The sequence below is a fragment of the Cinclus cinclus genome, chromosome 6 (assembly GCF_963662255.1).
Source record: "Cinclus cinclus chromosome 6, bCinCin1.1, whole genome shotgun sequence".
Taxonomy (NCBI): domain Eukaryota; kingdom Metazoa; phylum Chordata; class Aves; order Passeriformes; family Cinclidae; genus Cinclus; species Cinclus cinclus.
In genome coordinates, this window is record NC_085051.1 from 19,807,450 (window position 1) to 19,833,174 (window position 25,725).

Below are 25,725 nucleotides of genomic sequence, written 5' to 3' on the forward strand. Positions count from 1 at the left end.
TACTCTTTTCTCTTTGCATTGCAGGACTGCTTCAGTTCCTTCATCATGCAGTGCCTGTCACTCCCTGACACGGTGTGGAACTGCTAGTCCAGGGCTGACTCTTTGGTTGTGACTGAGTCCTTGGGCTTGAAGACTCATGGGCGTTGCTGAGATTGAACCTTTGAGAGAAGAGCCTTTCTGATGGTCCTGCTCTGCTCCACCTGACCCTATGAAAGGAGGGTTCACCATAGCTCTGTCCTTTGCGCTCCAGTTCCACAGGATGGGCTCGTTCAGGAGGCCTCGACCTCGCTTCATGAGCTCCCCTGTTCTCAGTGATCTGCCTCGGTTCCAGGCAGCCCGGCAGGCGATGCAGCTCAGCTCCAACTCTGCCTGGAACAGGTGAGCAGGACCTACCTGGGTGAGCTCTTGCCCTGCAGCAGCTCCTCAATGAGGGTCATGTGTATCTTACGCTTGTGCTTCACACCATTCATGACTAAGCTCATCTGTTTATTAAGCATGCACGAATTTTTGGCATGTCCAGGCTTTGCTGGCATTGAAAGCATCTGTGGAATTGAAAAATTTGGACCTACTAGTGCTCATTTGGTTTCTGCCAATGTTGTTCAGCCATACCATCTTGAAGTAAAGCAGAATTGCTTTTTGTTAACAGTTGCATCTTTTAAATACCATTTAGGAAAACATACTCCTGATACTGTATTAAATGCCAGTTTATTAATTCACAAAAGCATGTATTTGCATATTATGAAGTTTTATCACAGTCGAGTTCCTCTGACAAATTCTAAGCTCGTGGCTTCAACTGGCATTTCCTATTGATAGCTAAATCCTGTCTGCTGGGCGTGTCATGCAGCAATGGCAACTGGAAAAACAATGTGAAAGGTGTAGAGTGAGATGTCCTATGTCTTGATCTGATGTAATGGTCTGCTGCTACCAGAAATGGGTATTCCCACCTTCCCTTCTGCCACCAGCTCTGTGCTCTGCAGACCATTCTTGCTTGCTGACCTAGCTCAGTTTACCAATGTCACATGAAAGTAGCCTGGCAAAAACATTTCAGTTTTGTGCCATGACAGTGAGCTGATGTCTGTGAAGCATGCAGATGCCATAACTGCCCACAGAATGGAATGTCTGTTTAGGGAATGACTTGTGCCCTTGTTAGCCATGGCAGGCTTTAGACCTGCTAAACCTTCTTATTTGCTGCCACTTTACGACTTCATCTGTGCTGGTGAGAGAATTAGAAGATACTCCAGTAGCATTTTACAAAGCATTAACAGGGCTTAAACTCTGATCTGACTGAGATGATGCTGGCTGCAGAACATCTTCCAGCATGATCAGGGTCTTTCCAGATGCTGCAGAGTGGGTAGTTCCTGGTATGATCACTGGATAACACAGTGTGATGTGTTTGGCAGATAATACCAAAAATCTATGTCACCTCATAGCAGGGAGCCTGCAAAGATCCCCAAAGAGTTGTGTTCAAGAGACATCTGGAACGAGCAGTGTCCCTGTGATAACTTTCTCTTGCTTACCCTAGGCAGAACCTGAGGTAAGTTCTGCTCTGTCTCCCGGGAGAGATGTAGGTATTTAAGAGTAACACTTTCAAGGTGAGAAAGAGTGGAAGTATTTGAGGGTAATCAGCTTCACCTGGTTGTAATCTCGCTGCTTTTGGTGCCTTGCTCACATTCTGCTCTGTGGTAAATCACACTCATGGGTGTTGTCCTGTCTCATTTCTTTTTTTGGCAGTGTACAAACAGCAGTGATAAATGTGTTCAAAGGGGGAGGCTTGCAGAACAATGAACTTTACACCCTCAATGAGAATATCAGGTAGGCTGCTGAAATGCAAAAATGGATTTTTGTTGCTGCTTGTTTGGTTAGAAGATATGGGTGGGAGGAGAAGGGATGAAAGCAAACTTAAGCTCAGCTTTGGGGTTTCTGGCTAACTTCTTTCTTGCTCTTGAGTGACAGGAATGGCAATGGGGTATTTGGATAATTTTTCTCCAACTTGTGTGGATATGTAGCTTTGATAAGGACAGGTTATGTATTAACTTGGATTGTAAGGCTTTTGTTCCTTCCTAGGAGCTTATGCCTCTTTTGGATATGTTTTATGCATAATAACATCGGTATCTCTCTTCTGAAACCAAACTTCTCAGAACTGTGGAGTGTTTAGAGCAAACCACAGAATTTAATTTAAAAGCTAAATATTCACATGATAATTGCAGAGCAAAACCTAAAAATATGAATCATAAAGATAAAAAAACTAAAAGCCTAGCTAACATTTTTTGTCACTGATACTAGTGATGCTTAAAAGTATCATTTTCTTTTAAAAGCAAGTTTCGTGATTATCTGTGGTTTCATTCTGATTAGCTGGAAAGTTTGATTAGCAATAGATAGGACTGTAGAGTAGATAAATAACTATTTGTTCTTGCCTTGGTTCCAAGTGCTGCAGAGAGTATTGTCAGGGCTCATGGATGTAGGTTCCTCCTTCTCTTTTTACCAGTGCATATATATTAATTTGTCAAGAGTGCTGTTACACGTCTCTATTTCTTCTTTTATATGCCCTCCCCTCATGCCTGTTGCATTTTTTTTGAGCTCCAAAATATTCAAATGGCAGTTTGAGCTAAGTATATACTAAACAGCAGTCTAAATTACCCCTTTCCCCACTTTCAAAATAGATGCAGCTATCAGGGCAGGGGACTCTGTCCAATTTGGTCTAGTCCCAAACCCGAAAAGTTTAATATAATTCCTTTCGAAAGTTGAGCAAGGGAAGTATCTTGCACTTCAATAATATTTTAATGTGTTCAGGTCAGAAGCCTTCAAGTTAGGTTTAAGTACTTGGAGCAGTCTAAATTCTCCACGGTATGAGTATTTGTGGACATGAAAATAAAAACAGATGTCATAAGGCTTGGGAAATACCTAAAGTCCCAGCCTGTTAGCAGACTTGAGGAGTGGCTTTGGGCTTTGTGACTCACCTGTTGCCCATGGCAGTGGCTTGGTCCTGCTTCTCCCCTGAAGTGCAAGCAGGTGCTCCTTCCCACCCTTCCAGGGAGCAGCACACTGGGCAGAACTGCTGTGGGGTCTGGGCTTGGCCCCAGTGGCTGGACCATGCTCTGTTCATGCTGGTCGCTGAAATGAATGCAGACTGTCGAAAACCAGGCTAAGAGCAGGAAAATCCTTATGGACTGTGTATGCTTTGAGAGCGGTGCTGATGGTGGGAGGGGAAAGGCCTTTTTCCACAGACATGCACTGCCAGCTCGTACTTGGAAGCACTCACCTTGAATTACATGATTAATGCTCCTGCAGGTGCCCTGAGCATTGGTTACATCTCCAAATGTCACTCTTTAAATAGACCTTTTCACTTCCAAGTAGCTCGTTAATGCCCATCTGAGGAGCAAAGGACATGCCTCTGCATATGTGTTTGTATGAACACCTGCAGCCCCACACCTGTGGTTCTTGATGGAGCTCCCAGCACAGGGTGAGCTCTGTGCACTAGGTGGATCTCTAGCTTGACACTGAAGAAAAGCCAGACCCCTGAGGCAGAAAATTCTTGTGTGCCATGAGATTGAGCTGGTGCATTTTCCTTGTCCTTTTTCATAGCTCTCCACTCGGCTCCTGAGTTGTAGTTTGCAAATGCAGTAAGGGTTCTGCACAATGCTTTGGCATTTAGCAGAGGGAAACACGGGGCGGTTTTAAAGGAGGATGGTAATGACAGGACCAGGAGATGAACAGGTGGTAACATTTTGTTCTGGATTGCTGCCACCAAGTTATCTTGCTGTGATTTGATACCATCTCACTGGCTAATTATTTCTTTTTTTTTTTCCTGCTCTGAAAGTCAGTTGTCACAGTCAGAGGAAATGTAAGAAATGCCTTTGGTAAATGCAATTTCTGTAAGTGGGAGGTGACAAGGCCATGTTTAGGATGAGACCCCACCTTTGATTTTTTTCCTAAGGTGCAAGCCTCTGGTTGCTGGTCTTACCTGCATGAAGCCAAATCCTGCTGGGCTTGTGAGTCAGCTGGTGAAAAGCCTGCTGGATTTGGCTGAAGCCAGTGGAAAAGCTTCTGACAAATGGCCCTCAAAGACTTACCTGATTTATTGATCTCATAGACATGTGCTTTGATTTGGTGGGGGAATATAAGCACTCAGAGAGAGAAAAAGTAAAGGTGTGTTGGCATGCAAATAAATGTAGAAGCATTGTAAAATGGTTGGAGAGGAAGGCTGTCAAATTTAACTTTGAGCAGAGATGAGGTAAAGTGGCAGAATTTGTTGGTAAAAACCCAGCCTGAGAACTGGCAGAATTTGTTGGTAAAAACCCAGCCTGAGAACTGGATGGTTGCTGATTCAAATGCTGTTTTCAAGCACTCTTGACTATACTTCATATTGGTAAAAAGCAAAACTATTAGAATTAAAAAGTAAATGCAGTGTTTGGCATTGGAGAGTGTTGGACCTTTAAATTTTGGGCAGAATTTACTGCTACAGAATGTTTTCTCAATCAGCAGAAGCTTAAAGTGAAAATGCATTGAACTTCCTAAAAACTAAGTTGTTGTTTCAATGCTGCCTCTGATGTAAAAAATCCTGATTTTTATGTTTTTTTTTAAATACAAATATGTATTAGAATTTAAAACTTTTATCACAGCCTGATTTAAAAGCCAACAGTGTTTATCAGAAATACTTCTTTTGTTTGTATGTATTTAAAACTCCTTTTGTTAAATTTCTAGAATTTTTTCCTTGGAAAATATTTCAAACAATAAAAAAAGAAGGCATGTGGTAGTTAAAATGTGGCTGCACCTTCTGCTTTATTTCTCCTCTCCTTATTCTCGCCTTCTACTTCTAAGAGAAAAGGAAGTACAACATTAGGGAGATAGGCTATCTTCAGTGATATGAAAGGCATCTTTGTTTTAACAAAAAAGCAGAAAAAAAGGGTTTTGATCTAAATAACTCCAAATTTTCCCCCCAGATTTTGGGGGTAAATAGTTTTTGCTTGTTTTAGATGTGTGGTTTATAATTAGAAGACTTTAGAGATACTGTTAAATTCTTTTAAAATTTGAGACTAGCCTTTGTAACATACATATATAAGTGTAAGAGAAATGTAACTGTGGCCAAAAGGACCTTTCCCATATATTCCTGTATCTTTGGTACGAGTGGTATAGCTGTAAGAAATGACCAGCAGTGGCTGCTACTTCATGGCTCCATTCCTTCTGTCTACAGACGGCTGCTGAAGAGTGAACTTGGATCCTTCATCACTGATTACTTTCAGGTATTGCATGACTTGCTTTATTTTGAGGTTTGCTCCCTTCAGCTTTTTAGCCTATAACAAAATGAGAATACTGTTTTACATGCATGTAGCCTACAAATTTTATTTTTGTTTTGCTGAGGAAGATGATGGAGGTACTGGACTTTTTAAATGGGGGTCATATAGCCCTGGGAGTAATTATCTTTATTGATGTGAGTGCAGAATTAAGTATAATCTTCCTTTGCACTTAAGAAAGGCTGCTAGTGGCCTGCCAAGATCAACAAGGAATTCACTTGAAGTTTTTAAAGAAGATGGGAATGCCTTTTCTTGAGTGTAGAGAATTCAAAAGTAGGTTTTCTGCAACAGGGGCCAGCAAAGGGAAAGAGGAGAGATAATGATGACTGCCTGGAGGCAGGAGGGGGCAAAGAGAAGGAAGTTTCTCTCAGCAGGAAATCAAACTGGGTGCTGTTTGCCTTTTAATCCCACAAATATAAATGCAGCCTCTGAAAAAGGAAAATGTGAAAGATGATGGAAGACTTGAACAATCACAAATGTGAATATGTATTGCTACCTTTTATTGATACTGGCCAGATAGACAGAGGTTCTCATGTAACCACGTGAAAGCCTACTGGATGATTTTTAAAAGGCATTCATGGCTTTCAGTGTTTTAATTTGTTCAGTGTAGTGTTGGTTAAAAAAAAAAAAAAAGAGGGGCTGCTGGAAGCAAGGGGGTTTTCTACCTTTTGAGTAAGAGAGAAAATTTCTGTACTTTCTGAAGCGGCTGATGCTGTGTGCGTGCTAACACCTTAGAAGAGAAAAAAGAAGACCAGTGTTGTTTCCTATCAGATTACATGATTTATTAGATTACATGACTTTAAAAAATCCCCCTGCTGTGCTATCAAGTGAGAGGAAAACTCCTGCCCCAGGGCTAGTTATGTTTCACTTCCTCAGCCCCTCTCTGCACAAGTTGTTTACTGCAGAGGCAGCTGCTGGCAGTGCATGGCAGGATGTTTCCTGGACCTTGAGTGGGGTGGCAGCCACCAGCACTCATTTAATTTCTGGGGTATTTTTGCTCAGTGTCAAAAGGAGTAACTTGGCATCTGTCAGACTTAGCCCGAGGTAAAACTCTTGGTGCAGGCAAGTTGTGAGACAAACGGTGAGATAAAGGCTATTGTTGGAAGTGAGATTTTTCCCTCTGTGAGCAAAGATGCAGAATGCATACTTCTGATTCTGGACTAACAGCATATGGCCATGATAAAAGTTACCACCCCCTCCTGAATGTCTTTCCTCAAAAATCCTAGGGCCATGGAGTGGGGGAAAAACTGTTCATGTGCTAAAGAAGGGCTGACAACATTATTTCGTTTCTCTGTGAGTTCTGTTTTACTGCTCATGTTGGCTGATTTATGGCAGTACTGCTACCACCAAGATGAGCAGAATTGAATCAAGCTGCTGATTTGGCTGAAAAAATAACCTTGAAAGAAAAAAACTGAAGTTTCCAACTACTTCCTTTGACGTGTTTTGGTCATCACCTCTGACATGGGGGACGTGCTGGGAGTGGGTCACCAGGATGCAGAGTGGAGTGGAAGTGCATCTTTTGGCAGCGACTTCCTTTGACATCTGTTAAAGCCCAATACAAACTGTCCCAAGAACCAGTTTTCTGTCCTCTTGCTTTGAAGTGGACCCTGAAGAAAAAGGTCTCCATGTAGCCAGGCAATTTTAAGTATCCTAGCAGCAATTAGGGCAACTAATTGGATTATGTAGTACTTCTATGTGATAAACTGACTTAAATGTTTTCCATTTCTTATGCCATGGCACTTATAACTGGAGCCACTAAGAGGAACTTTTAAATCACATTTGTTTTAGGAGTTCGGGATTTTACATTATGTAAATTTTGTGCACTCACACCTGCACATTTTTAAAACCATTGAATATTCAAGACTAAAATGGAACAGAGCTTTTATAGTGAGACAAAGCTACCTTTGTGATCAACTTGTCTTGATTACTCACAAGTCCTTTTCATCAGCACTCATGCAAATTAACAGTTTTTAGCTCCTGAAATTGCTAAAGGAATGTTTAGGAAATTGAGTTTATGCAGTCTTTTTCTGCTACCAAGCCATGATCATACCAGAGTTAATGAGTCTGTTTTGTCTTTGAAAGGGAAATATAATTCCTCTAAGGGCTGCAGTGCAAACTCAGATGTTTCATTCTGAAGGAAAGTTGTGATTATAAATCTGCTGCTTTAGCAATCCTACTGTATACACAACCCCTCTCCTTGGATTGAAGCCTGAGTATAAGTACCAAATAGTTGGGACTTGCTGCATTTACTGCAGATCTGCTTTAAAGCAATGCTTCATGCTTCAGGTTTTTCAGTACTGACTTTGCCCATGAGCTGATTTGAGAATTTCCTGAAAAGGGCCACTTTGTACCTACCTCTCTGCTCAGCAACCCAGCAGGGTACTATTTGCTCTCACTGCTGGGTTAGTTTGTTGGTGGTCAGCTGAACTGCAGTGGTTGGAAATCCTATGACCATGGAAGGTAAGAGGCTGGGATTTGGAGGAAAAGGGTGCACTGGCAATGGGGATTTCTCTGGTGCAGCTGTGTGATGGTTCAGATAAACTCTCTTCATTTTCCTGCTGTCTGGCCCCCATATTGGTGGAAAAGAATTTTAAATATAAAACTAGCAAGTGTTGATAAACTGATGCAGTGTCTGCCTGATTCTGCAAACAGTCTGAAACAAAATTTTTGGAAGGGATGAAGTGTGTCTTTTCACTCTGTGTGGGCTTGTTAATCTTGAAATTCATGGGGGGCAAAAGGGAAATGCATTTATGTATATTAACTCCAAACTGTCTCCTCCCAAGGCAGAGAGACCTGATCCCTTCCCAGGCACTGTAACCTCTCCCAGAACCCATAGGCTGCAAATGCAGAAAGTCAAATGCCCAGAGCTGATGCCTGATGTCCACTCCCCGCACTGGCAGAGCTGGTAGGTGAGGAATGGCAAGTGGACTGTGTTTCCTCATCGAATCCAATGAGATCTTTGATGTCTTAAAACCAGAGGCAAGCTGTTACATAATTTCCAGCTTGCTGCAGTGGAGAGCCACTGGAGGTGGCAAGTCCTGACTCAATTAGACCCAGCTTTCTGTTTGCTTGTGAAGCTGCAGGAGCTGCAGCATGTGAGCACACATTGCTGAGGGTGTTAAGCAAAGTCCAAGCAGCAAGATGATAATAAATAGCTTAAAAGCAAGCGGTGTCAGCAATGAGGCAAGCCTGGATCCAAACCAAGGCTGATTTTATCTTCTCCCTTTAGAGCAGTCAGAAGTGGTGCTGGTGAACCTTCTGTGGTCAGAGTTCCTCTCTCTGTAGGCTCCCCAGCTGTGCAAGGGAGCAGCAGCAACAGGGGCAAACCTGCACTCCTGTCTCTCTTGTGGCACCATAAAGCTTTTGTTTAGGTCCCCACTGTGTGTTTTCCTGGAACTCCAGCCTGGAGAGATGACTCCAGCAATCTCTCATGATGTTTGTTCACTCATTTGAAAGGCTGCTTTGTAAAGCCTAGCTAACAGCTGAGAAGGCCATGTGGCTGCTTAGCCTAAGAGAAAAATACAGGGTGTGTAATGCATCCTTCCTTGATGCCAGGTTTCTGTGTCTACCTGTTTCAGAGCAAGGCAAGGAAATCCTTGTGTAGTCTATTGGAGTGGTGGTTACTGCTGGATACAGGCAGCAGTAGCTTTTCTCTGGCCGAGTGCTGTCTTGTGCCTGCTGCCAGGGCCTGCAGCAGCTCGGCTGCTGCACAAAGAACAGAATTCACACTTGTGTGATTTGCAGAGCTCAGCTGTGTGTCTGCAGTACTCTTTTGGGTCAAGCTGGTCTTTATTATTGCATTTGTCTCCTCACTGGCTGGGAACCTCTGTTCATGCAGGTCTGCTAATTATTTCTGCTTCATCTGACACTTTGTAGAACAGCTTTCATGGAGCAGCTCCAGAGATTCCTTAGCAACTACCCAGGTTCCTTATCATGGATGGAGTCCCCCAGCAGCTCAGCGCTGCTGTCGAGCAGAGGACCTGGTCCCGGGTGTCAGCAGGGACACCTCCTTTCAGGGCCTGCTCTCATGGACCTGTAGATGTGTGTGAATCCTTCAAAGGGAGCCTGGCTGCTCCCACTCAAAGCGTGCTGTGGTCGGTGTGCCATGGGCTGGCTGGGCAGGATCCCACCAGGAGTGGTGACTAATCCAGGCAGGGGCCCTGGCTGCTGGATTTTCCCGGAGCTGCTGCCTGGCTGGTTGTGATCTAGGTCACAGCAGCGCTGCCTACTCAGTCTGCCTGCTCTGGTCTCCTTCTTACTCTCCCTGCCTCACTTTCATCTCTTCAAGTGGGCTTTCTCACTTATCTGTTGTGAGCAAAACTGGCTCTAGGAAGAGTCATTTTAGGATGTGATTTCATATTTATCTTGCAGTTTCTCCTCTATGTAGGATTGAAGTGATCTCTCTGCTTCTGTCAGCATTTCCCCTCTTGTTAGGGAAAAAAGGATGGGGGTGGGAGGGTGCTCTAAGTATGAGATGTTGCAGCTCACACAAATTTGTGTTCTCTAAAACACTGCCAAGAATTAGGTAGGTGTTTGTGTGCAGCTGGCAATAACTTCGTAGAAAATACTTGCCAGGTAAGTTTGGGTGATGCCTTTTTTCTCAAATTAACATTAGATGATCCACAAAGCAGTGGCTATGTGCCTGTGGAGCCTGTAAAAGGGTGGTTTAGCACTAGAATAAAAAGCCTCAGCTGCTTATAAAAGGGGCTGCATTTAAGAAACTCTGTAGTGTTCTGTAGAAAAATGGATTTTTTTTTCCCACCCAGCAAAATGAGGTCGATTATTTTGAGTATGTTCTAAATCAGTTTACTTCTGTTTCAAGCTTCTGTTGTTTGATGAACTAATAATAATTTTCTAATTTGAAGGTGGCTTTTAAAAGGCATTCCTGGCCACATTTGGCTTGGAGACATGAAGAGAAAGCAGAATTTATCCATAATTAAATGAGCCTTTGTGTAAACTTTTTCCCTCGAAGATAATGTTTTATTTGTTTTTCACTGGAAAATTAATTTGTACCTTGCTATACTGCAGACATGGCTTTCAGACAAGATGTGAAGTTATCTTTGATGGCTTGAGCCTCCTCAGTGTTTTCTGTGGAGTTCCTGCCAAAGCTATTTAGCTGTTTTTCACCACCCTTCTGCTTGCATACAGTGCCCAGAGCAGAGCAAGCTGTGCTGGTGGCACGGCTGTCACCCCAAAATCCTTCCTGTTGGTTCTGTCTGGAGGCTGGCACCACACCCATGCTGCTGACTGAGTTTCTGGCAGGCAGCATCTGATTTGCTTCAGGGACAGTCTGATGGGTACCATTTCACTCAGGGTGCAGTGGGAGTGTGCACAGGAAGGGCCCCCATTGGGAATGCCCAGCTCCTGCAATGGGAAGGAGGGAGAAGGTGCTGGGTAATGCTGGTTTGAGACAGAGGAGCCCCAGCAGTTGTGCCTGGGACAGCTTTCACCTTCTGGAAAGATGCTGGGACTGGAATTACTCCATTGGGCACAAATGGAGAAACTTACCTCAATTTCTCTGACAGAGAACGGAAAGAAGAAAGTATCTGTGCCAAGAAAATGGAAGGAATTATCAGGAAAGTGTATGTGCTTTATAAGGTGGTGTTTGACTGCCTTCAAGTTTTTTTTTAATTCCCAGTGATTTGAGCATGGCTTACTTTAAAGAGTAGCAAACAGAGATATGTTGTGGGAGGATCTTTACTGAGGAACAAATGAAAAGTGATTATTTTTGCTTTGAATCCTGTATTTAAAAACTTAGGGTATTTAAAAATTTACTTAAGAGCTGTCTCTTAGTGGTGTATCTGAGTGAGCTATATTGGTTTTCTGCACTGAGAAAAGGGGTCAGCCTGTGAGATTTCACAAGGTCACTTCGATCTGCTGTAAAACATCTCTCTCCGGATTTCTCAACTGCACGTAGTGTGCTGAAGTTGGGACTTTGTTTCTCTGCTCAGCAGAGTAGCAGAGAGTAAAGGCAGGTTTGCACCCCCACAATGAGCATATAGCATCCCATGGTGTCCCAACAGCAAGAAAAACACCCTGAGGAACCAGGAAAGGCTCATTTGGGGAGGGAAGGGAATCGCTGCTCCCCCAAGCTCCCAGTTCAGCTGTACCTGCAAAGAGGTGGAAGGTGGCAGCTGAACTTTTTCAAATAAATGTACTCTTCAAGCTTACTTGGTGTGAGTCTTTATCTGGTCTTGCTTTAAACAGAAGATTTATTTTTTCTTTTAGCTCTGTGCTTCTGGCAAGCAGGGATGCAACAGCAAAATGAGGCTTGTAATCCAGACAAGGTCTGATCCAGACCTCCACTGCAGCTGCATTGAGTAACTTGCATTGATTTGTCAGCAGACCTGTAGGATTTGTTAGTGGCAATTTACCTGTCTGGCTTGCTCTGAGGGATTCATGTTTCAATTGAATCAATTCCTAAGCCTGTGACTTCTTGCAGGAAAGATGGAGAAGTAACAGTTCCAGATATTTTTAGGATGGGGAGAAGGGAAATGAAGTGTGGTTGATGTTATTTATTTATTTTTAAAGTCTCTTCCATGGGAAAAGGGAAAATCTGAGAGGATAAGTGAAAAGTCTGCAGTAACTACAGTAACTATATGGACCTAATCTCTTTTTTAAGGAAACCTTTAGAGTGAGATTATGCAATCTCTTTAGAACTTGGAATTGCTATAACACATTCATAGGAGCATTATAAATTTGTTACCATAGAGTAATGATTAATATATCTATTTTGCAATAGATACATCTGTGCTGCCCATTAGCATGTACAAATGTGTTCTTTGGTTGCTGACATAGCTGCAAAAGAAAAAAAAATGTCCCTGGAAATAAAAAATATCAGTAATACTAACTTTTAGGCAAAGTATCTGGAAAATTGTATCCAGAGTGGGAAACATACGTAAAATGAAATCTAAGGTTCTATGATAGATAGATAGAGAAGGAATTCCTATTTCTTGAGAGAAACACAAGAAAATAAGCATCACATCCTCTCATGTGTGTGTGTGTATATATATATATATATATACGTATACACCTTTTTATTACTGAGTAGTTTAAGATAGCATTAAAGTATTAAAGACCATCTGCAGTATATGAAAAGAAATTGCCTTGAGCTACAGGTTGAAAAAGAAAGAAATTAAGAACTTTAATTAATAAACTGAGAGCATTTGGAAGGATTAAAGTGCTGTATCACTCCAACATTATCTATTGCTCAAGCAGAAAAATATTTATAGTGTAAGTGGGTTTCACTTTTTTTCCCCTTATGGTTTTCTTCATCACAGATTTCTTTCTCCCTCCTTTTTCACACTCTTGAGTTTTTCCTGGAAAGATTTTTTTGTTGTTGTCCAGAACATGGTATGTGTAGTCATTTATTTCTGTTGAACAAATCTAAAATTTGAATGGACATCCCGACAACTTAATACTTCCCTCCAATGCCCATATTTCTGCTAGAGGATCTTCATAAAACACTTACTTTCCACTTGTTGCTAACATTTGGAAATGTTGTAGGTTTTTTTAATTGTGTGAACATATTTATCCAGCTTGTCATTGCCCAGGTGAAAAATATCTCTCAACCTGAGAATGACACAGAGCAATGTTTCCTCCTTTTTATACCCATCTTTTTGTTAGCTTCTTGTTGAAGGGAGGATGCAGAGGTGTGCTGCTCTCTTGGCTTGGGATGCTCCCAGAGTTGCCCGTCTCTGTGTCAGGGCTGAGCCAGGCTGGTGTGTGGTTCCAGGAGGCAGGTTTACGATCCAGAGCAGGAGCATCAGGGCAGGATGCACTATGGCAGCTCATCAGGAGGCTGTGGTGGTGTCCAGGCAGTAACAGCAGTGTCCATTGGGAGTAGAAAGAGATGTGTCTTTGCTCTTTGGCTGATGGAAGGCACTAAAGTGCAACCTTGACCTGGTTCCCCACGAAAAACAAAAGCTGTGTGATGAACGGTGGGGGAGTCATTTCTGACTGTTGTGGGCTACCCTGATACTGAATCCTTTTAGGGAGGCAGAAGGCTGTATTCTCTATAGGTAGGATCTCTGTACCTGTTTTAGGATGCAGTAATAGTGTGAGTAATATCTTGAGATAAATGCATGCAAAGTGGATAGCATCTGATAAAAATGCATTCTTCCATGTTCATTATAAAAACATGAAAGACAAATGCATGTCTTTCTTTTCTCGTGGCAGAACCAGCTCCTTGCAAAAGGCTTGCTGTTGATGGAGGAGAAGGTCAAGCTGTGTGAAGGTAAGTATAATAGGAAACCTATTTTGGAAGAGAGTTATGCTTTGATGTTTGGCCCGACAAGATGATTTGTGTGTCTGGAAAGCCTACAGCCCTTTCTAGTGCTGTCCTGGGGTGTCGCACAACCCCTCAGGAGCCCTTGTGAGGCTGAAGACAGGGTGGGGTGTTTGAGTGGCCACAGAGCCACAATGCTCCCACCAGCCATAACTGCATCACAAGAGCAGGAACACTGGTCACGTGTGGCAGCTGAACCTCGTATCATAGCAGTTCTGCTCTGGACATGGATCCTGTTGTAAAACTGCTTGGAACTGCCTTCTGCCTTTCATTTCTCAATGTGATTTGCAGCTTGATGTAAGCCTAATTTTCTCTGTCATGCATTTGAGAGCTGACCTATCAAACTGTGTAAATTTAAAGAAAAGTCCTTTGGGTGAGAATTAAATCCTTCAGGAAGGAAGTTTATCACACCTGGAGTTGTGTTCAAAGTACTGTTGCAGAGCCTGTGGGCCAAGGCAAGTGTGGTGTGGCCACTCAGTGCTGGATGTGTGCGGAACTGGTCACATTCAATAACTGTTTGCTCAAGTGAAGCCAGCACGTCTTTATTCAACACCAAGCTGCTCTTTGGTTTGACCCAGTTTTCTAGCCTGCAGGGAAGATTTCTTGCTAATCACCAGTGCCTTGTATGTGGGTCATTAAATGCTAATAGATGCTTATAATCTCATCTCATTGCTGGTCCTGGATTCCTCTGCACCATTCTTCACCAAGTGACTTCACCTATCTGGCAGGCTGTAGGATTTGGGCCCCAGAGGAGTTAAGGGGTTGCCAGCCTCCTGCTTGGGGTGTGCTTCTTCAGCATTGGCCCTGTGAGGGAGGAAAAAAGGCAGACTCCTCCATTTTCCAAAATGTGGGTATGTTCCTTGTCACTGCCAGCTCTTCAGAATGAATGCTGCACATCTTACCAGAGACTTTGGTTTCTGTATTCATACAAAACTATTCCAGCATCTGCATTATCATTATGAAAATTGAGTTTGAGTCTGTAATAAGCTGAGAGCTGCCCAAGAGTATTTAGCAGATGCTCAGGTAGTTTGGGTCTGATGAAGTTCTCCAGGCAGACAACAAAACACCTATGCCTCATTTTTCTGTCCCTACCTTGAAGTGACACTGGAGCCACTTTGCTGTGCAGGCTGACATCACTGCAGGAGATGACTCATGGGCACCTTTCTTTTATAATGTGTGAGCTTGTTGCAGGCCTTGTGGTCACAGCAATGAGGATTTCTTGTACATGCTTCTTGGTTAGTTCTGTCTTCCTGGAAAACTTCTACTGCCCCTGCACCCAGACAGAGTGGCTGCAGGGCATGGCAATGTTTTATCTGTGTCTATTTTTCGATCACACCCTCTTTAACATGATTTTTCTTTATTCAGTCTGTCAGAATATCTTTCAATGCCTGCAGGATTTATGATTTCTTGAAGAAACAAGCCATTCCTGCTTCCCCTTCAGAAGGAGAAGTGATCTCTGACATTTCATTCTGTCTCTCCAGATAGCAAAGCATTGCAGTCCTGGGTAGGAGGCAGAGGAGGGAAAAAATTTGAACATTCAATTAATGTTTCTTGTTGTCTTTTTCATTTACACTTGGCTCTTGTGGGTGTGCTGCGTAGTTTCTTGTCTGCCTGCAGATCCAGTTTTGAAGCCAGAGTCATACCTGACACAGTGAAACATCTCTTTGAACCTTTCTGTGGTTATCAGTGGGCTGGCTCTCTGCTCAAAGGGAAATGTCTGCAGGATCTAGTCCTGCTGGCTCTCTGCTCTCTGGCTGTGTCCTAAGCAGCACAACCCATGGGCAAACACAGGGAAGGTCTGTGTGGAAGTCTGCAGATGAGGAAAGCACTCCAGTACAGCGTGATGAGGCTCCTTTGAGTTGCCATTTTACATGCTTTCCAGTTCCTCTTGTAGGGCCTCTAGTGACCTTGAAGCTGAGCCTTCAAACCTCTCTTGTGTGACCATCTTCCATTACTGCTCCTTGAGTCCAGGCTACTTCTGAGCTCCGGCTGAGGTTTTGTGGGAGGTATTCTGGAAAATTCTTTTGTCAGAAACTTGTGGTTTTAAACCTGAGTCCCTATTTGCACCTGAGATTTCCAGGGATGTATCTAAAACTTGAAATAAACACTGCAAACCTTTAGCTAAAAAACTTAGAGGCTTTGGGCCCAGATGCTGAGGAGGTCTGTTAGTCAAATTTATGAGCATAATTTGATCACAATTGTATTCCTGTTGTGGGAATCCCAAAACACATAGTTTAGTCTGCCTTCATTTTAAGTTCCCAGTTCCATTTAGGGGTGTTTGTTTGAATTAGAGTCATATAAGGGTTGGCCACAAGTGGATTTTGTTTGGGAACTTTCACAAGTGCCTTATTTGTCATTAGTGCCTTTGTTGGGATACCTGACAGGTACCTGACTGCTGCTTGGCACTGAGTGGGTGCTGGAGGGGGCTCAGCTCTTCTGAATGCTCTCCCTGACTCAATTGCAGGATGGTGTTGGATCATCAGCTGATGTTGGCTGTGACCTGCTGGTTCTCAGATTCAGCTGTTTTTGTGTGGCCTCTCCCCTGCTAGCTGAGCATGTTAACTGTGAGCTGTGCAATTGCACAATCCTGTGCTGTGGAGTTAAAGCCTCTGGTTGAAGTGGGGCTTCACTCTTTTGTTGGAATTGGTCTCATGTTTTTCACAGAACAAACAATGGTCACAACCTTGTGTCTCTGTCAGTTAAGGGGAAGCTTAGCTGAGCGATGTCCAGTTTTGGGCAGAAACTGCAGAATTGAAATCTCTCTTACTTTGGGAATTAGAGAATACTTGGAAAATCCAACTTGCTTTTAGTGTCCCTGTCACTAAAGCTCTTGCTCCCAATCTCTGTTTTCGTAGGTGAGGATCGCATTGACGTCCTGTCTGAAATCTGGGATCACTATTTTACAGAGACTCTTCCTACACTCCAGGCAATATTCTACCCAGTCCAGGTAATCCTAATTACAGTTCAGTCAGGAGAAGCAGTGTAGCTGCAATGACTGCTAATGGCAAGTGGTAACTTCTCTGCCATCAAGCACTGTTTAGCCAGTGGCTAAATATATGTCAAAACCTTTAAATTAGATCTTGGAGGAAGTAGAGTTCATTCAAGTATTAACTGTAAGAAGGATGGCTAAAATCTGCTGGACAAGCATGGTGTTTTGGGCTGAATTTATTCCCAGTTATCTACTCTCTGTGCTTAGAAAAGCTTGCACACTGAAACTGTAGGACTATACCTTGTCTAGACTGAAGCTCTGGGCTATTTGTATTTATAGTTCCTTCTGTTTTAGGTAGCTGGGACTGTGGGTGCAGTGATGACACTGACAATTTGTCTAAGAGGTATAAATCGGAGGACTAGATCAGAACAAAATGTGTTTAACTCACCCTAATGACTTTTATAGGGCTTATATCCCTTTTGTGCCTTTGGGAAATCCTCAGTTGGGTTTTTCGAAGCTTCAGTAAGGGGACATGTAAGTCTACGTGTAAAGGAAGAATGAACACTTTATATAAAAACTTTTTATGCTGGGTATTTTGAAAGTTTTGTACCCCATCAGATGTGTTGAGCTGTATAATTTATTTTTCATGTTATTTTAGTCAGGGTTTCCACATGAGCAGTCTAATTATCTCCCCAGACTATTTTGAACTTTTCTGCCATCAGAGGAAAAGAAAAATGTACCTCATGTGGAGAATGATGTTCTTGGAAATACTAGCCTCCTTCCCTTGACTTTTGCCTATTCTCAAAAACATTATTTCCAGAGTCTTTTAAAATTATTTTTCCCTTGTATTGTTTGAAAGGCAGCAGGTAAAGCTCAAAGCTTGCCCTTTTCCTCTAACCCTATTAAAGCTGGTATTTCCTAAAAGAGAAAGAACTTCTGCAAAGACAGACACTAACCTTTCTACTGTGTTTATTTTTGCTCTTTCCTTGCTGCAGATGCTTGAAGGTAGGTGTTTGACAGGTAAAACTGTGCAACTATAATATCCTCCCTTTTTCTCTTTTTGCAGCTAACTCTCAGTGAGGGAGTGACCTATTTAAGCAGGGGTTCGTCTGCACTGCAGCTACCTGTGTAGTGTGGAAACAGTTGAGCTGACTGTGTGTCATACCCACTGACATTAATAATTCTGCCACTTAACAGAAAAATCAACTGCCATGCTATTACATGTCTCTGAGAAATGGGACAGAAGTTACAACACTGTGGGTGCAACTTTTGGAAGTAACTTGGTCATAGTGGTGAAGGGATGACTATGGGATGTTGAGATTCTTTGAAAGCATAATTTTTTTGCTGTATTTGTCTTGTCACAATATCTGGGTCACTCAAAATATATCAGCAAAGCTGTAAAGTTTGGGAAGTATTGCCACTTTCTGGATGAGGAACTGAAAGGTAAACAGACAGGATATTTAAAGCTTTGTAGGCTCTTAAGTACTACACGAATTTATGGATTAAGCTGCCTAAATAAATAAATCCAAGAGTTTAACTCAGAGTAAACTACACTAGGCAACCACAGAGAGAGTTTTGCTGGTACAGCAAGAATAGAATTTGCTCCTATGCCAAGCCAGTGTCCTAATAACAAGATTGGGTTTTCCTAGAAATAGGGAACTGTATGTCACCATTGGTACAGTGTGTCATAACACGTGAGGAGAGCTCAACCAGCAAGTATCTTCCATCAAGCTTCAGCTCTTTGTACACTGCTCTGGTAGACGGGAAAGTCAATTTGTTCTTGAGTCTGCATCCTTTGTTGCAACTATCAGCAGGATTATTTACTTGTGCTGTTCTGTGATCCTAGCAATCACCCATTCAGAATGAAACTGAGTCAGCCACATGTGTGAGTGTATGTTACCTAAGGTAGTAAGTCACACCAAGCTCGTATCTCAGCTAAGTTTAACCCCAAGGCTTGTAGCTTTTGCAGAAATGTGACCTTTAAGCAGACAAGTTGGTTAAATTGCTGTACAGAGGGAAACTATGTAAGCAGGTCACTGGCTTTCCTATAATTGCAGCTGTTGATGTGACTGTTGGTGTGGAAAAAAAATAGCAAATCTTGTTTTGCTTGGCTCAGAAACATATTTGCATTTTGAAATGGGGTATGAAGTTAATGGGACTAAACTGCATAATATAAATAAAAAGTTTGCAGCTGCTGAAATATAGTTTCAAGATAGGCACTGGTCTTTCCTGCATGTTTTTTCCCTACACAGTGATGGTTTAAAACAGCAAACTGCTTTTATTATGGCCAAGCTGCCCTCCATACTATTGGTTTTAATTCATATGTGCATATTGATAATGCTATTAATTATGACATACAGCCTGTTATGAATTAATGATTAACTGCTGTTAATTTCTTCCAGCTAAATATTTGCTATGTTGAGTATATTATGGAGATCATAAAATGATTCCCAAGCAGACCATGGGGCAGAGATTAGCATACTGAGAAGAATAAGGCAAACTTTTCAGGCTGGAAAGTGCTGGGCAGGGCTGGGAGGAAAATTTCTGCTATTGAGTTGCAGGTGGGGCAAGAGAAAGTAATACAGATATTAAATGTAGCAGAGGGAAAGGTGGTAATACCAGAATGCCAAATGGAGTTAGACTGTGTTTAAATATGCTGAGAAATATTATATAATCTGTTAAGCCTGCTCACTTGTGTTGATGTAAAATAGGAATGTCTTGCAGAGGATATTAAAGCTGTTGTTTTTTAAAGTTATGTTTGGTTCAAGCAGTCTTGCTAGCTTTGCTCCAGCCTAAATCCTAAAATCTGTAATGGGCTAACTTGTAGTTTTTGTCATATCAACAAGGTCTAAAGTGTAGATATTGAGCAAAAAGAGGGTACAATATATGTCAGAGGTAGGTTTAATTAAGAAATAATCTGAAACAATTTAGTTCCCTACCAAACCTTGTCTGCATTCTCAGCTCCAAGTGCCAGAAGTACAAGCTACATCCAGCCTGGGCTTTTTTGTGAACAAATTGGATGGCGAGTGGGTTTTATGAATACATACGTAGTCATTTGGTGAACTACAGGCCCATTTCTGGCTACACTCCAAACATAGCAGTGCCACAGATGAGGCGATGCCCACTTCAGAATTTGTGTGAGACTGAGAGGGAAGAAATGAAAGACTATCATGAATCCTCATCATGAATGCCTGGGGGGTGTTTTGCCACAGCAGCAATGGGCAGAATAGACCCTCCTGTCTGTGTGCCCATGTGCTGGTATGATGCTCACACATCCCTTTATCTACTTGTGGATTTTGCCTTTTTTGTTTTTAGGGTCAGGAGTTGACTATCCGCCAGATTGCTCTTCTTGGCTTCAGAGACTTGGTCTTGCTAAAAGTGAAGTTGGAAGAAATTCTTCCCCTGGTGCAGACAAAGGTTCCAGCTTCCATTGTCCAGATGCTGTTAATTCTGCAGGTGGGAAGCCTCTGCCCTTCTTCATCTAACTCACTTGGATATCTTGACCATCTTGAAATCAAACACTGGAGGAAAAGAGGGGAGAGTAGAGGGTGTGGTGAAGGGGGTGTGATACGTGCTTGTTTGGGAGCAGTCAGTGTTGAGAGCTGAATTTGGATGCCCTGAGCTTTCCTGGGAACAGATAAAGATGTTGCCTTGAAAGAGCTGGGGTTTTGAATTTTTTTTTTGGTACCTCCCCATCTGGGAACAGTGTCAGGACTATTTTTTTTTTTTTCACACAAATTTTTATCTTCTAGCTTGTCTGAATGCCTCTTTGTGCCCTAGTTTTCCTGAGTTCTTGGCTTTGCAAGGACAGGGCAAGTCTCCATTGCAACAGGTAATGGAATTTATATGAACTGTGGCTCTGGATGCTTGACACCTTGGCTGGCTGGGATTCTGAGTAGTGCCCATTAGAGGAGAAATACCTTTTGGCAACAGGCAAAATGAAAGGCTGTCTTTCAAAGGCCTCTCCCAAGAGATCTAGAGCATTTGTGATAACTTATCTCTTTATCCAGATCTCAACAGAATACTTTCCAAGCACGTCAAATACAGCCAGTTTTGGTTTCTTTTCTCATATTGCCCAGCCTGACAGTCCTGAAAATGCCGTCTTACATGTTTGAGTTGATAGAATCATAGAATGGTTTGGGTTGGAGGGGATTCTAAAGATCATCTAGTTCTAACCTCCCTGCCATGAACAAGGACATGTTCCCCTAGACCAGGCTGTTCAGAGCACCATCCAGCCTTCCTCTGAACCATGTGCAGGACTTCTCATTTGATCTTGATTAGCATGAGGTTTGCACAGGGCCATATCTTGGGCCTTTCAAAGTCTCTCTGAGTGGAATCCCTTCCCTCCAACACACCACACAGCCTGGTGGCTTTTATTTCTTCTCCTACATAATGGGTGTCTGAGAATGAAACTTTATGAAACACTTTCTGAACCAAAATTGTGAAGTGGCTAAGCTGGTAGTTCTGTATGAGTTCTTGCTGTTCTGATGTCCCAGTGACCCAGACTGGAACAGCAGGTGGTACTGAAGTGCTACATCAATTTCCCTGAAATGTTTTTTTTAATACAAGAACCTTGAGAGCAAAGAGCATCTCAAAGTAACATATTTGAGGAAAAAAGTTTATTGAGGCTTTGCAGGAAGTTAAGTCTGAACAGTTTCTGAAATTACTGTTAAATTGGTTGGTGTTATCTACCATCTTCACAGCTGTAAGCTGAACCACAGAGGGTGCTTTGCCTGCAGTCCTGCCTAGGAAAAGAGCAGTGCTTTGCCCAAGGCGTGTTAAGGCTGTTCTACAAAGAGGTGTTTTCTGGTAGAACCACCCTGGCATAATTACATTGCTGTGCACATCCTCAGTGTGAGCACACCTTGTACCTTCCTGTCATTTGCTCAGAAAAAAGAACTGTCTGCTCAATGTCCATAGGGTGTGACCATAACTTGAACAAAGATATTGAGCTGAAAGGCACCCAAACCTCTGTCAGCTCCAAAAGCTTTACTGGCACAACTGGAATATTCCAGTACAGAGGGAATTGACAGACCTCAGACTTTATTCAGAAATCTTTTAAGGGTAAAGTTGACTTACTGTGTTTGATTTTCAGAGTGTCCATGAACCTACTGGCCCCACTGAGGGTTACCTGCAGCTGGAAGAACTGGTCAAGCAAGTGGTATCACCATTCTTAGGTTTGTGTGAGGATCACAGCTCCTCTGGTAGCACCTGCTTGCTTGGTAAGACATGCACATTATACTGAAACTATTACTGGGGTACACAGGTTGGGTAATGGGAGGCATTTGTGCTGGAAAAGGAAACAATGCATGACTCCATGAGAGACAGAAAACTAAGGCTAAAATGCCCTTGAGAAGGCCCTGATTAATATTTCTGAATGTGGATTTTTGTGAAGGCTTTTTCTTTTCCATGACCTAGTGAACTATTAGTGCCCCATTACTGCACATGCACACACACACACACACACACACACACACACACAATCTCCCCTCTTTCTGGACATGGACTGGATTTTAAAACCCCTTTGTCCATGCCTGATGCACTGCTTGCACCACAGTGAGAGACTGAACCTGGTCCTTTGCTGCCTGCTCTCTGTCCCTGCTTGCTGGCCTGCTTCAGCTGTTGCATCAATCAGTGTTTGCAAACAGCAGAACTGTTGTATATTAGAATTCTGAGGGGTGACAGGGATTTTGCATGAAGTCTTCCTTCCATCTGAGGATTTTGTTTAAAAAAAACCAAACTCAAAATTCTGTGTTTAAAGTATGGATAAACATGTCTAGGTGGGAGAACAGGTACCTCACTTAAGGAAGAGCATGCTTATTCTGGGGAACTTCTTCACATGATGCAGGAGCTCTGCTTACAAATGTGGCCAGCCAGAAGTGATTGGCTTGCTAATGGCCATAGTGTTATTGATTTGATAGTCGAGAAGATTGAAATAGAACAAGTGAAGAAAGCTCCAGTCTCACTCTGTTTTTACTAGGTCTAGCTGTAGCAAGCTAGAGACCTGCAGCCTGCCTTGTACTACACTTCAGCAGCATATGGGAAAAAGATGGTCTTGTGATAGAAGAACTTATCAGAACTCAGACAATCTGTGCCTGTAACAAATTTATGACATTGCTTTAGGAAAACTGTGGCTCAGGATTTTTGTTCTTGTGGTTGCTGGGCAATCAGATATCTTCTGTGCAAGTGAACATGGTTGTGCAGTTCAGTGTGGATTTGCAGATCTGGTCCTAAGGCTCAATCTAGACCAAAATCCCCTGTAAAAGTTGGACTTTGACAAATTTGTTTGCTTTGCTGTTTATGAATATATGCATGCTGTTGGGATAGCCTGAAAGGTAGCTGCCTGACCTGTACTGAAGTTTCTAACCATCCTGGATTTCTGCCAGCTGAATGAGGCATTTGTGCCATTAAATAAAAAAGAAAACTTACACAAACTAGCCTTGTAAAGTTTATATGCCTTAAAATCATTGAACTTACTTTGATTTTAGCTGTCATTTATTTGTGTATATTTCCAAGGTGGCCTTTTACCCTTGTTCCACCCTGTGCTGAGCATGAGGGAAGAAGGAACTTGTGTTTGCAGTAGAAGACAGGGGCTGCAAAACTGCACTTTTCTACAAATAATCTTGGTGTTTTCAAAGTGCTGCAGTAGAGGTGGCTTCTTTTCCTTAGCTGTTAATCAGACTTTTTTCTCTTCCTCTCTCTCTTTCAGTCACCTTTTTGGTTTCTCAGAACCAGTTTCTTCTCTCACTGGGCAGCCTGTAATGATGGTGAAGCCCAGTGGGTTCCCCATAGCAGCTTTTGGGAAAGGTGCTGTTGGGCTTTGGGGGTGCTTATATTCTACACAGCTGCTCTGGAGGACAAACTGCCCTCTGGACTGGAGCCTTCAGGGGAAATGAGTGTTGGGAAACATGACTGAAGGTGTCTGGTCCCAGCTGTGAGTATACATAAGGCTTCAGCCTGCAAGGCTGCTGTACCTTAAGCTGATTTAAAGCAAGAGAGCAGGGGACAGGAGACACAGGGGACAGGACTGCTCACAGAAGGGAATTGTAGGTGGCAGCATTCCCACCTGCTGTCTGTTAGCACCCTTTTTGCTTTGCCTGTGTGAATTAGTCATAACCTTTGTAGTAAGGATGGAGTATGCTAAAGGGATCCAGCTGGCTTTTAACAGGGTTTATACTGGGGATAGAAGATAGAGCAGCCACACATCACTGTTGATCTGAGGTTGTTTGCAAAAAAGTCCCAGAAAAACTTCTTGCAGTTTATATTCCTGGTCATAAGGCACCAAAATAAAGATAAATTTTCTAATTAAGCTATGCGTGACAACTCCCTTGAGAGACTGTCTTTTGTGGCCAAGGAAGTAAAGGGGGAAAATTAAAGCAATAAATGCATGTTCAGAGTTTGGCTTAATTTCACCTTATTATTTTGTCAAGAGTCATGTCCCATTGCCCTTTAACACCATAGCTTGCTGTGGTTTGAGCTGCCAAAAGGAGTGTATTTTCTGTAACCAGCCTCAGAAATGATTGTTGCACACTCTTAAGCCTGAAATAAACCATTTTGAATTTATGTATTACTGGCAGTAGCAGGGTGAAGTCTTGGCTGCTCACCTGTTCCTCCCTGCAACAAATAGTTTATTTTCTGCTTTTCTTCCTGATACAAGATTCCAAAACCCTTATAACCTTCAGTGATGTGTTCTTTGCTTTGAATTTTGTTACTCTTATGTCCTGCAGTCTTGGTTGGAAGCCTTTTTTTTTTTTTTATATGTATATATATAAGCCTTTTATAAAAGGCTTCTGACTTTATGAAATGAGATGTTGCACTTTGGTGAAGTTTGTGAGAAACAGACACTCATTGGGAATGGCTCCCTGAGCTGCTGCAGGGATAGAGGCACATGAGGTGCCCAAGATCACCTGGAACATTGCGGGGGGGTAGAAGCCAGCAGGTGAACAGTAACAGTGTCTGACTCAACCTGCTGGGATGGGATTACCGTGAGCCAAGGCAAAACTCTGTCCCCGGCCTTTGTTCAAGCTCTCAGTGTCAAAATTGAAATGTGCTTCATGACACTGCATTGGGAACTGTGTCTTGGGTCTGTGCTTTAGACCAGGCATTGTTTCTCCTTATTGTCTTTGCTGCACAGACTGTATAGCCCACACCCATCCATGCTGTGTCACTGCCTTTCCTCTCCAGCACAAATACTGCCTTTCCCCTGTGCCCCTTTTCCCCAGTTGTGGACTATTCCTGTCTACTGTTCGGTGTTTTCTGTGTTCAGCCTCCAAACCAGACGTGTTGCAAAGTGGATGAAATATCCTTTTTTTCTGGCATGATCTTTAAAAAATATGGTGGGATAACGTCAACAGAATGGCCTGTTCCAAGGCAGATGGGGCGAGAGTGCAGTGTAAGCATCAGGAACTTCACATTGGCAACAGCTAATGGCACTTCCTGAGAAAAACTTTTCGGAGAAAGGGATGGCAATTCAAATCCCCTTTGACTGCTTCTTTTGGAGACTTGTGCCACTTTAGTGTCACTTATTTTAGTGAACCTGCATGTAAGAGTATCTACTTGGTCTTCACCCCCGATAAAAGAGAAGCCTCTTAGGATGCTCAGGAGAGTCCCCTTGGCTGCACTGGTGACATTTTGGCTCACTTCTCTCACAGGCAGCAGCCCCTACAGCAGGATGGGAGGTCTCTCCTCTCTGGGGCAGAGGTAGATCTCCTTTCCCAACACCTAGCAGTATGAACTAGTGAGCTCCTGACTGTTTTCCAGTGATAATGAGGTGGGGCACTGTAGCTGCACACTGAATTCTCTCCGTTCCCCGAGGCCACCCTAGCAGTGTGGACAGTGCCTTGTCTGTGTGCTGTTGACCATGCCTGCTTCCTCTTTCTCTTCCAGAGAGACGGTACTCCAGATCCCGTCCTAAGGCCCTGACCCCTCTGACGGAGCAGGAGGGCGAGGCTTACCTGGAGAAGTGTGGCAGCATCCGTCGCCACACGGTTGCCAACGCTCACTCGGATATCCAGCTCCTGGCCATGGCCTCCATGATGCACACGGGGATGGTTGTGGAGGAGTCAGACAGTTCTGACAAGTGCCTCCTGCTGCAGCCCAGCTGCTTCAGCCACAGGCAGTGCTCCAGCGAGCCCAGCATTGCCGATGGCCCCGAGGGAGTGGTGGCAGCAGCCAGCAGGCAGGACCCTGCTGAGATGAACTGCACCTCTGTCAGCTAG

General features: G+C 43.0%; 1 protein-coding gene across 1 annotated transcript; it reads left to right on the forward strand.

Moving 5' to 3' along the window:
* Positions 1 to 208: 208 nt before the first annotated feature.
* PRR5L (proline rich 5 like) lies at positions 209 to 25,725 on the forward strand. The gene is made up of 8 exons (XM_062494996.1): positions 209 to 378; positions 1,732 to 1,812; positions 5,192 to 5,240; positions 13,470 to 13,527; positions 16,434 to 16,525; positions 19,823 to 19,963; positions 21,603 to 21,729; positions 25,394 to 25,725. Exons 1-8 carry the CDS (start codon positions 209 to 211, stop codon positions 25,723 to 25,725), a joined length of 1,050 nt encoding a protein of 349 aa, XP_062350980.1.

Excerpts from the sequence above, each read along its gene's own strand:
- PRR5L (XM_062494996.1), top strand. The coding sequence starts at position 209 with ATGAAAGGAGGGTTCACCATAGCTCTGTCCTTTGCGCTCCAGTTCCAC. Across the intron at positions 5,241-13,469 it reads TCATCACTGATTACTTTCAG|AACCAGCTCCTTGCAAAAGG; the intron begins GTATTGCATGAC and ends TTCTCGTGGCAG. Across the intron at positions 16,526-19,822 it reads CAATATTCTACCCAGTCCAG|GGTCAGGAGTTGACTATCCG; the intron begins GTAATCCTAATT and ends TTTTGTTTTTAG.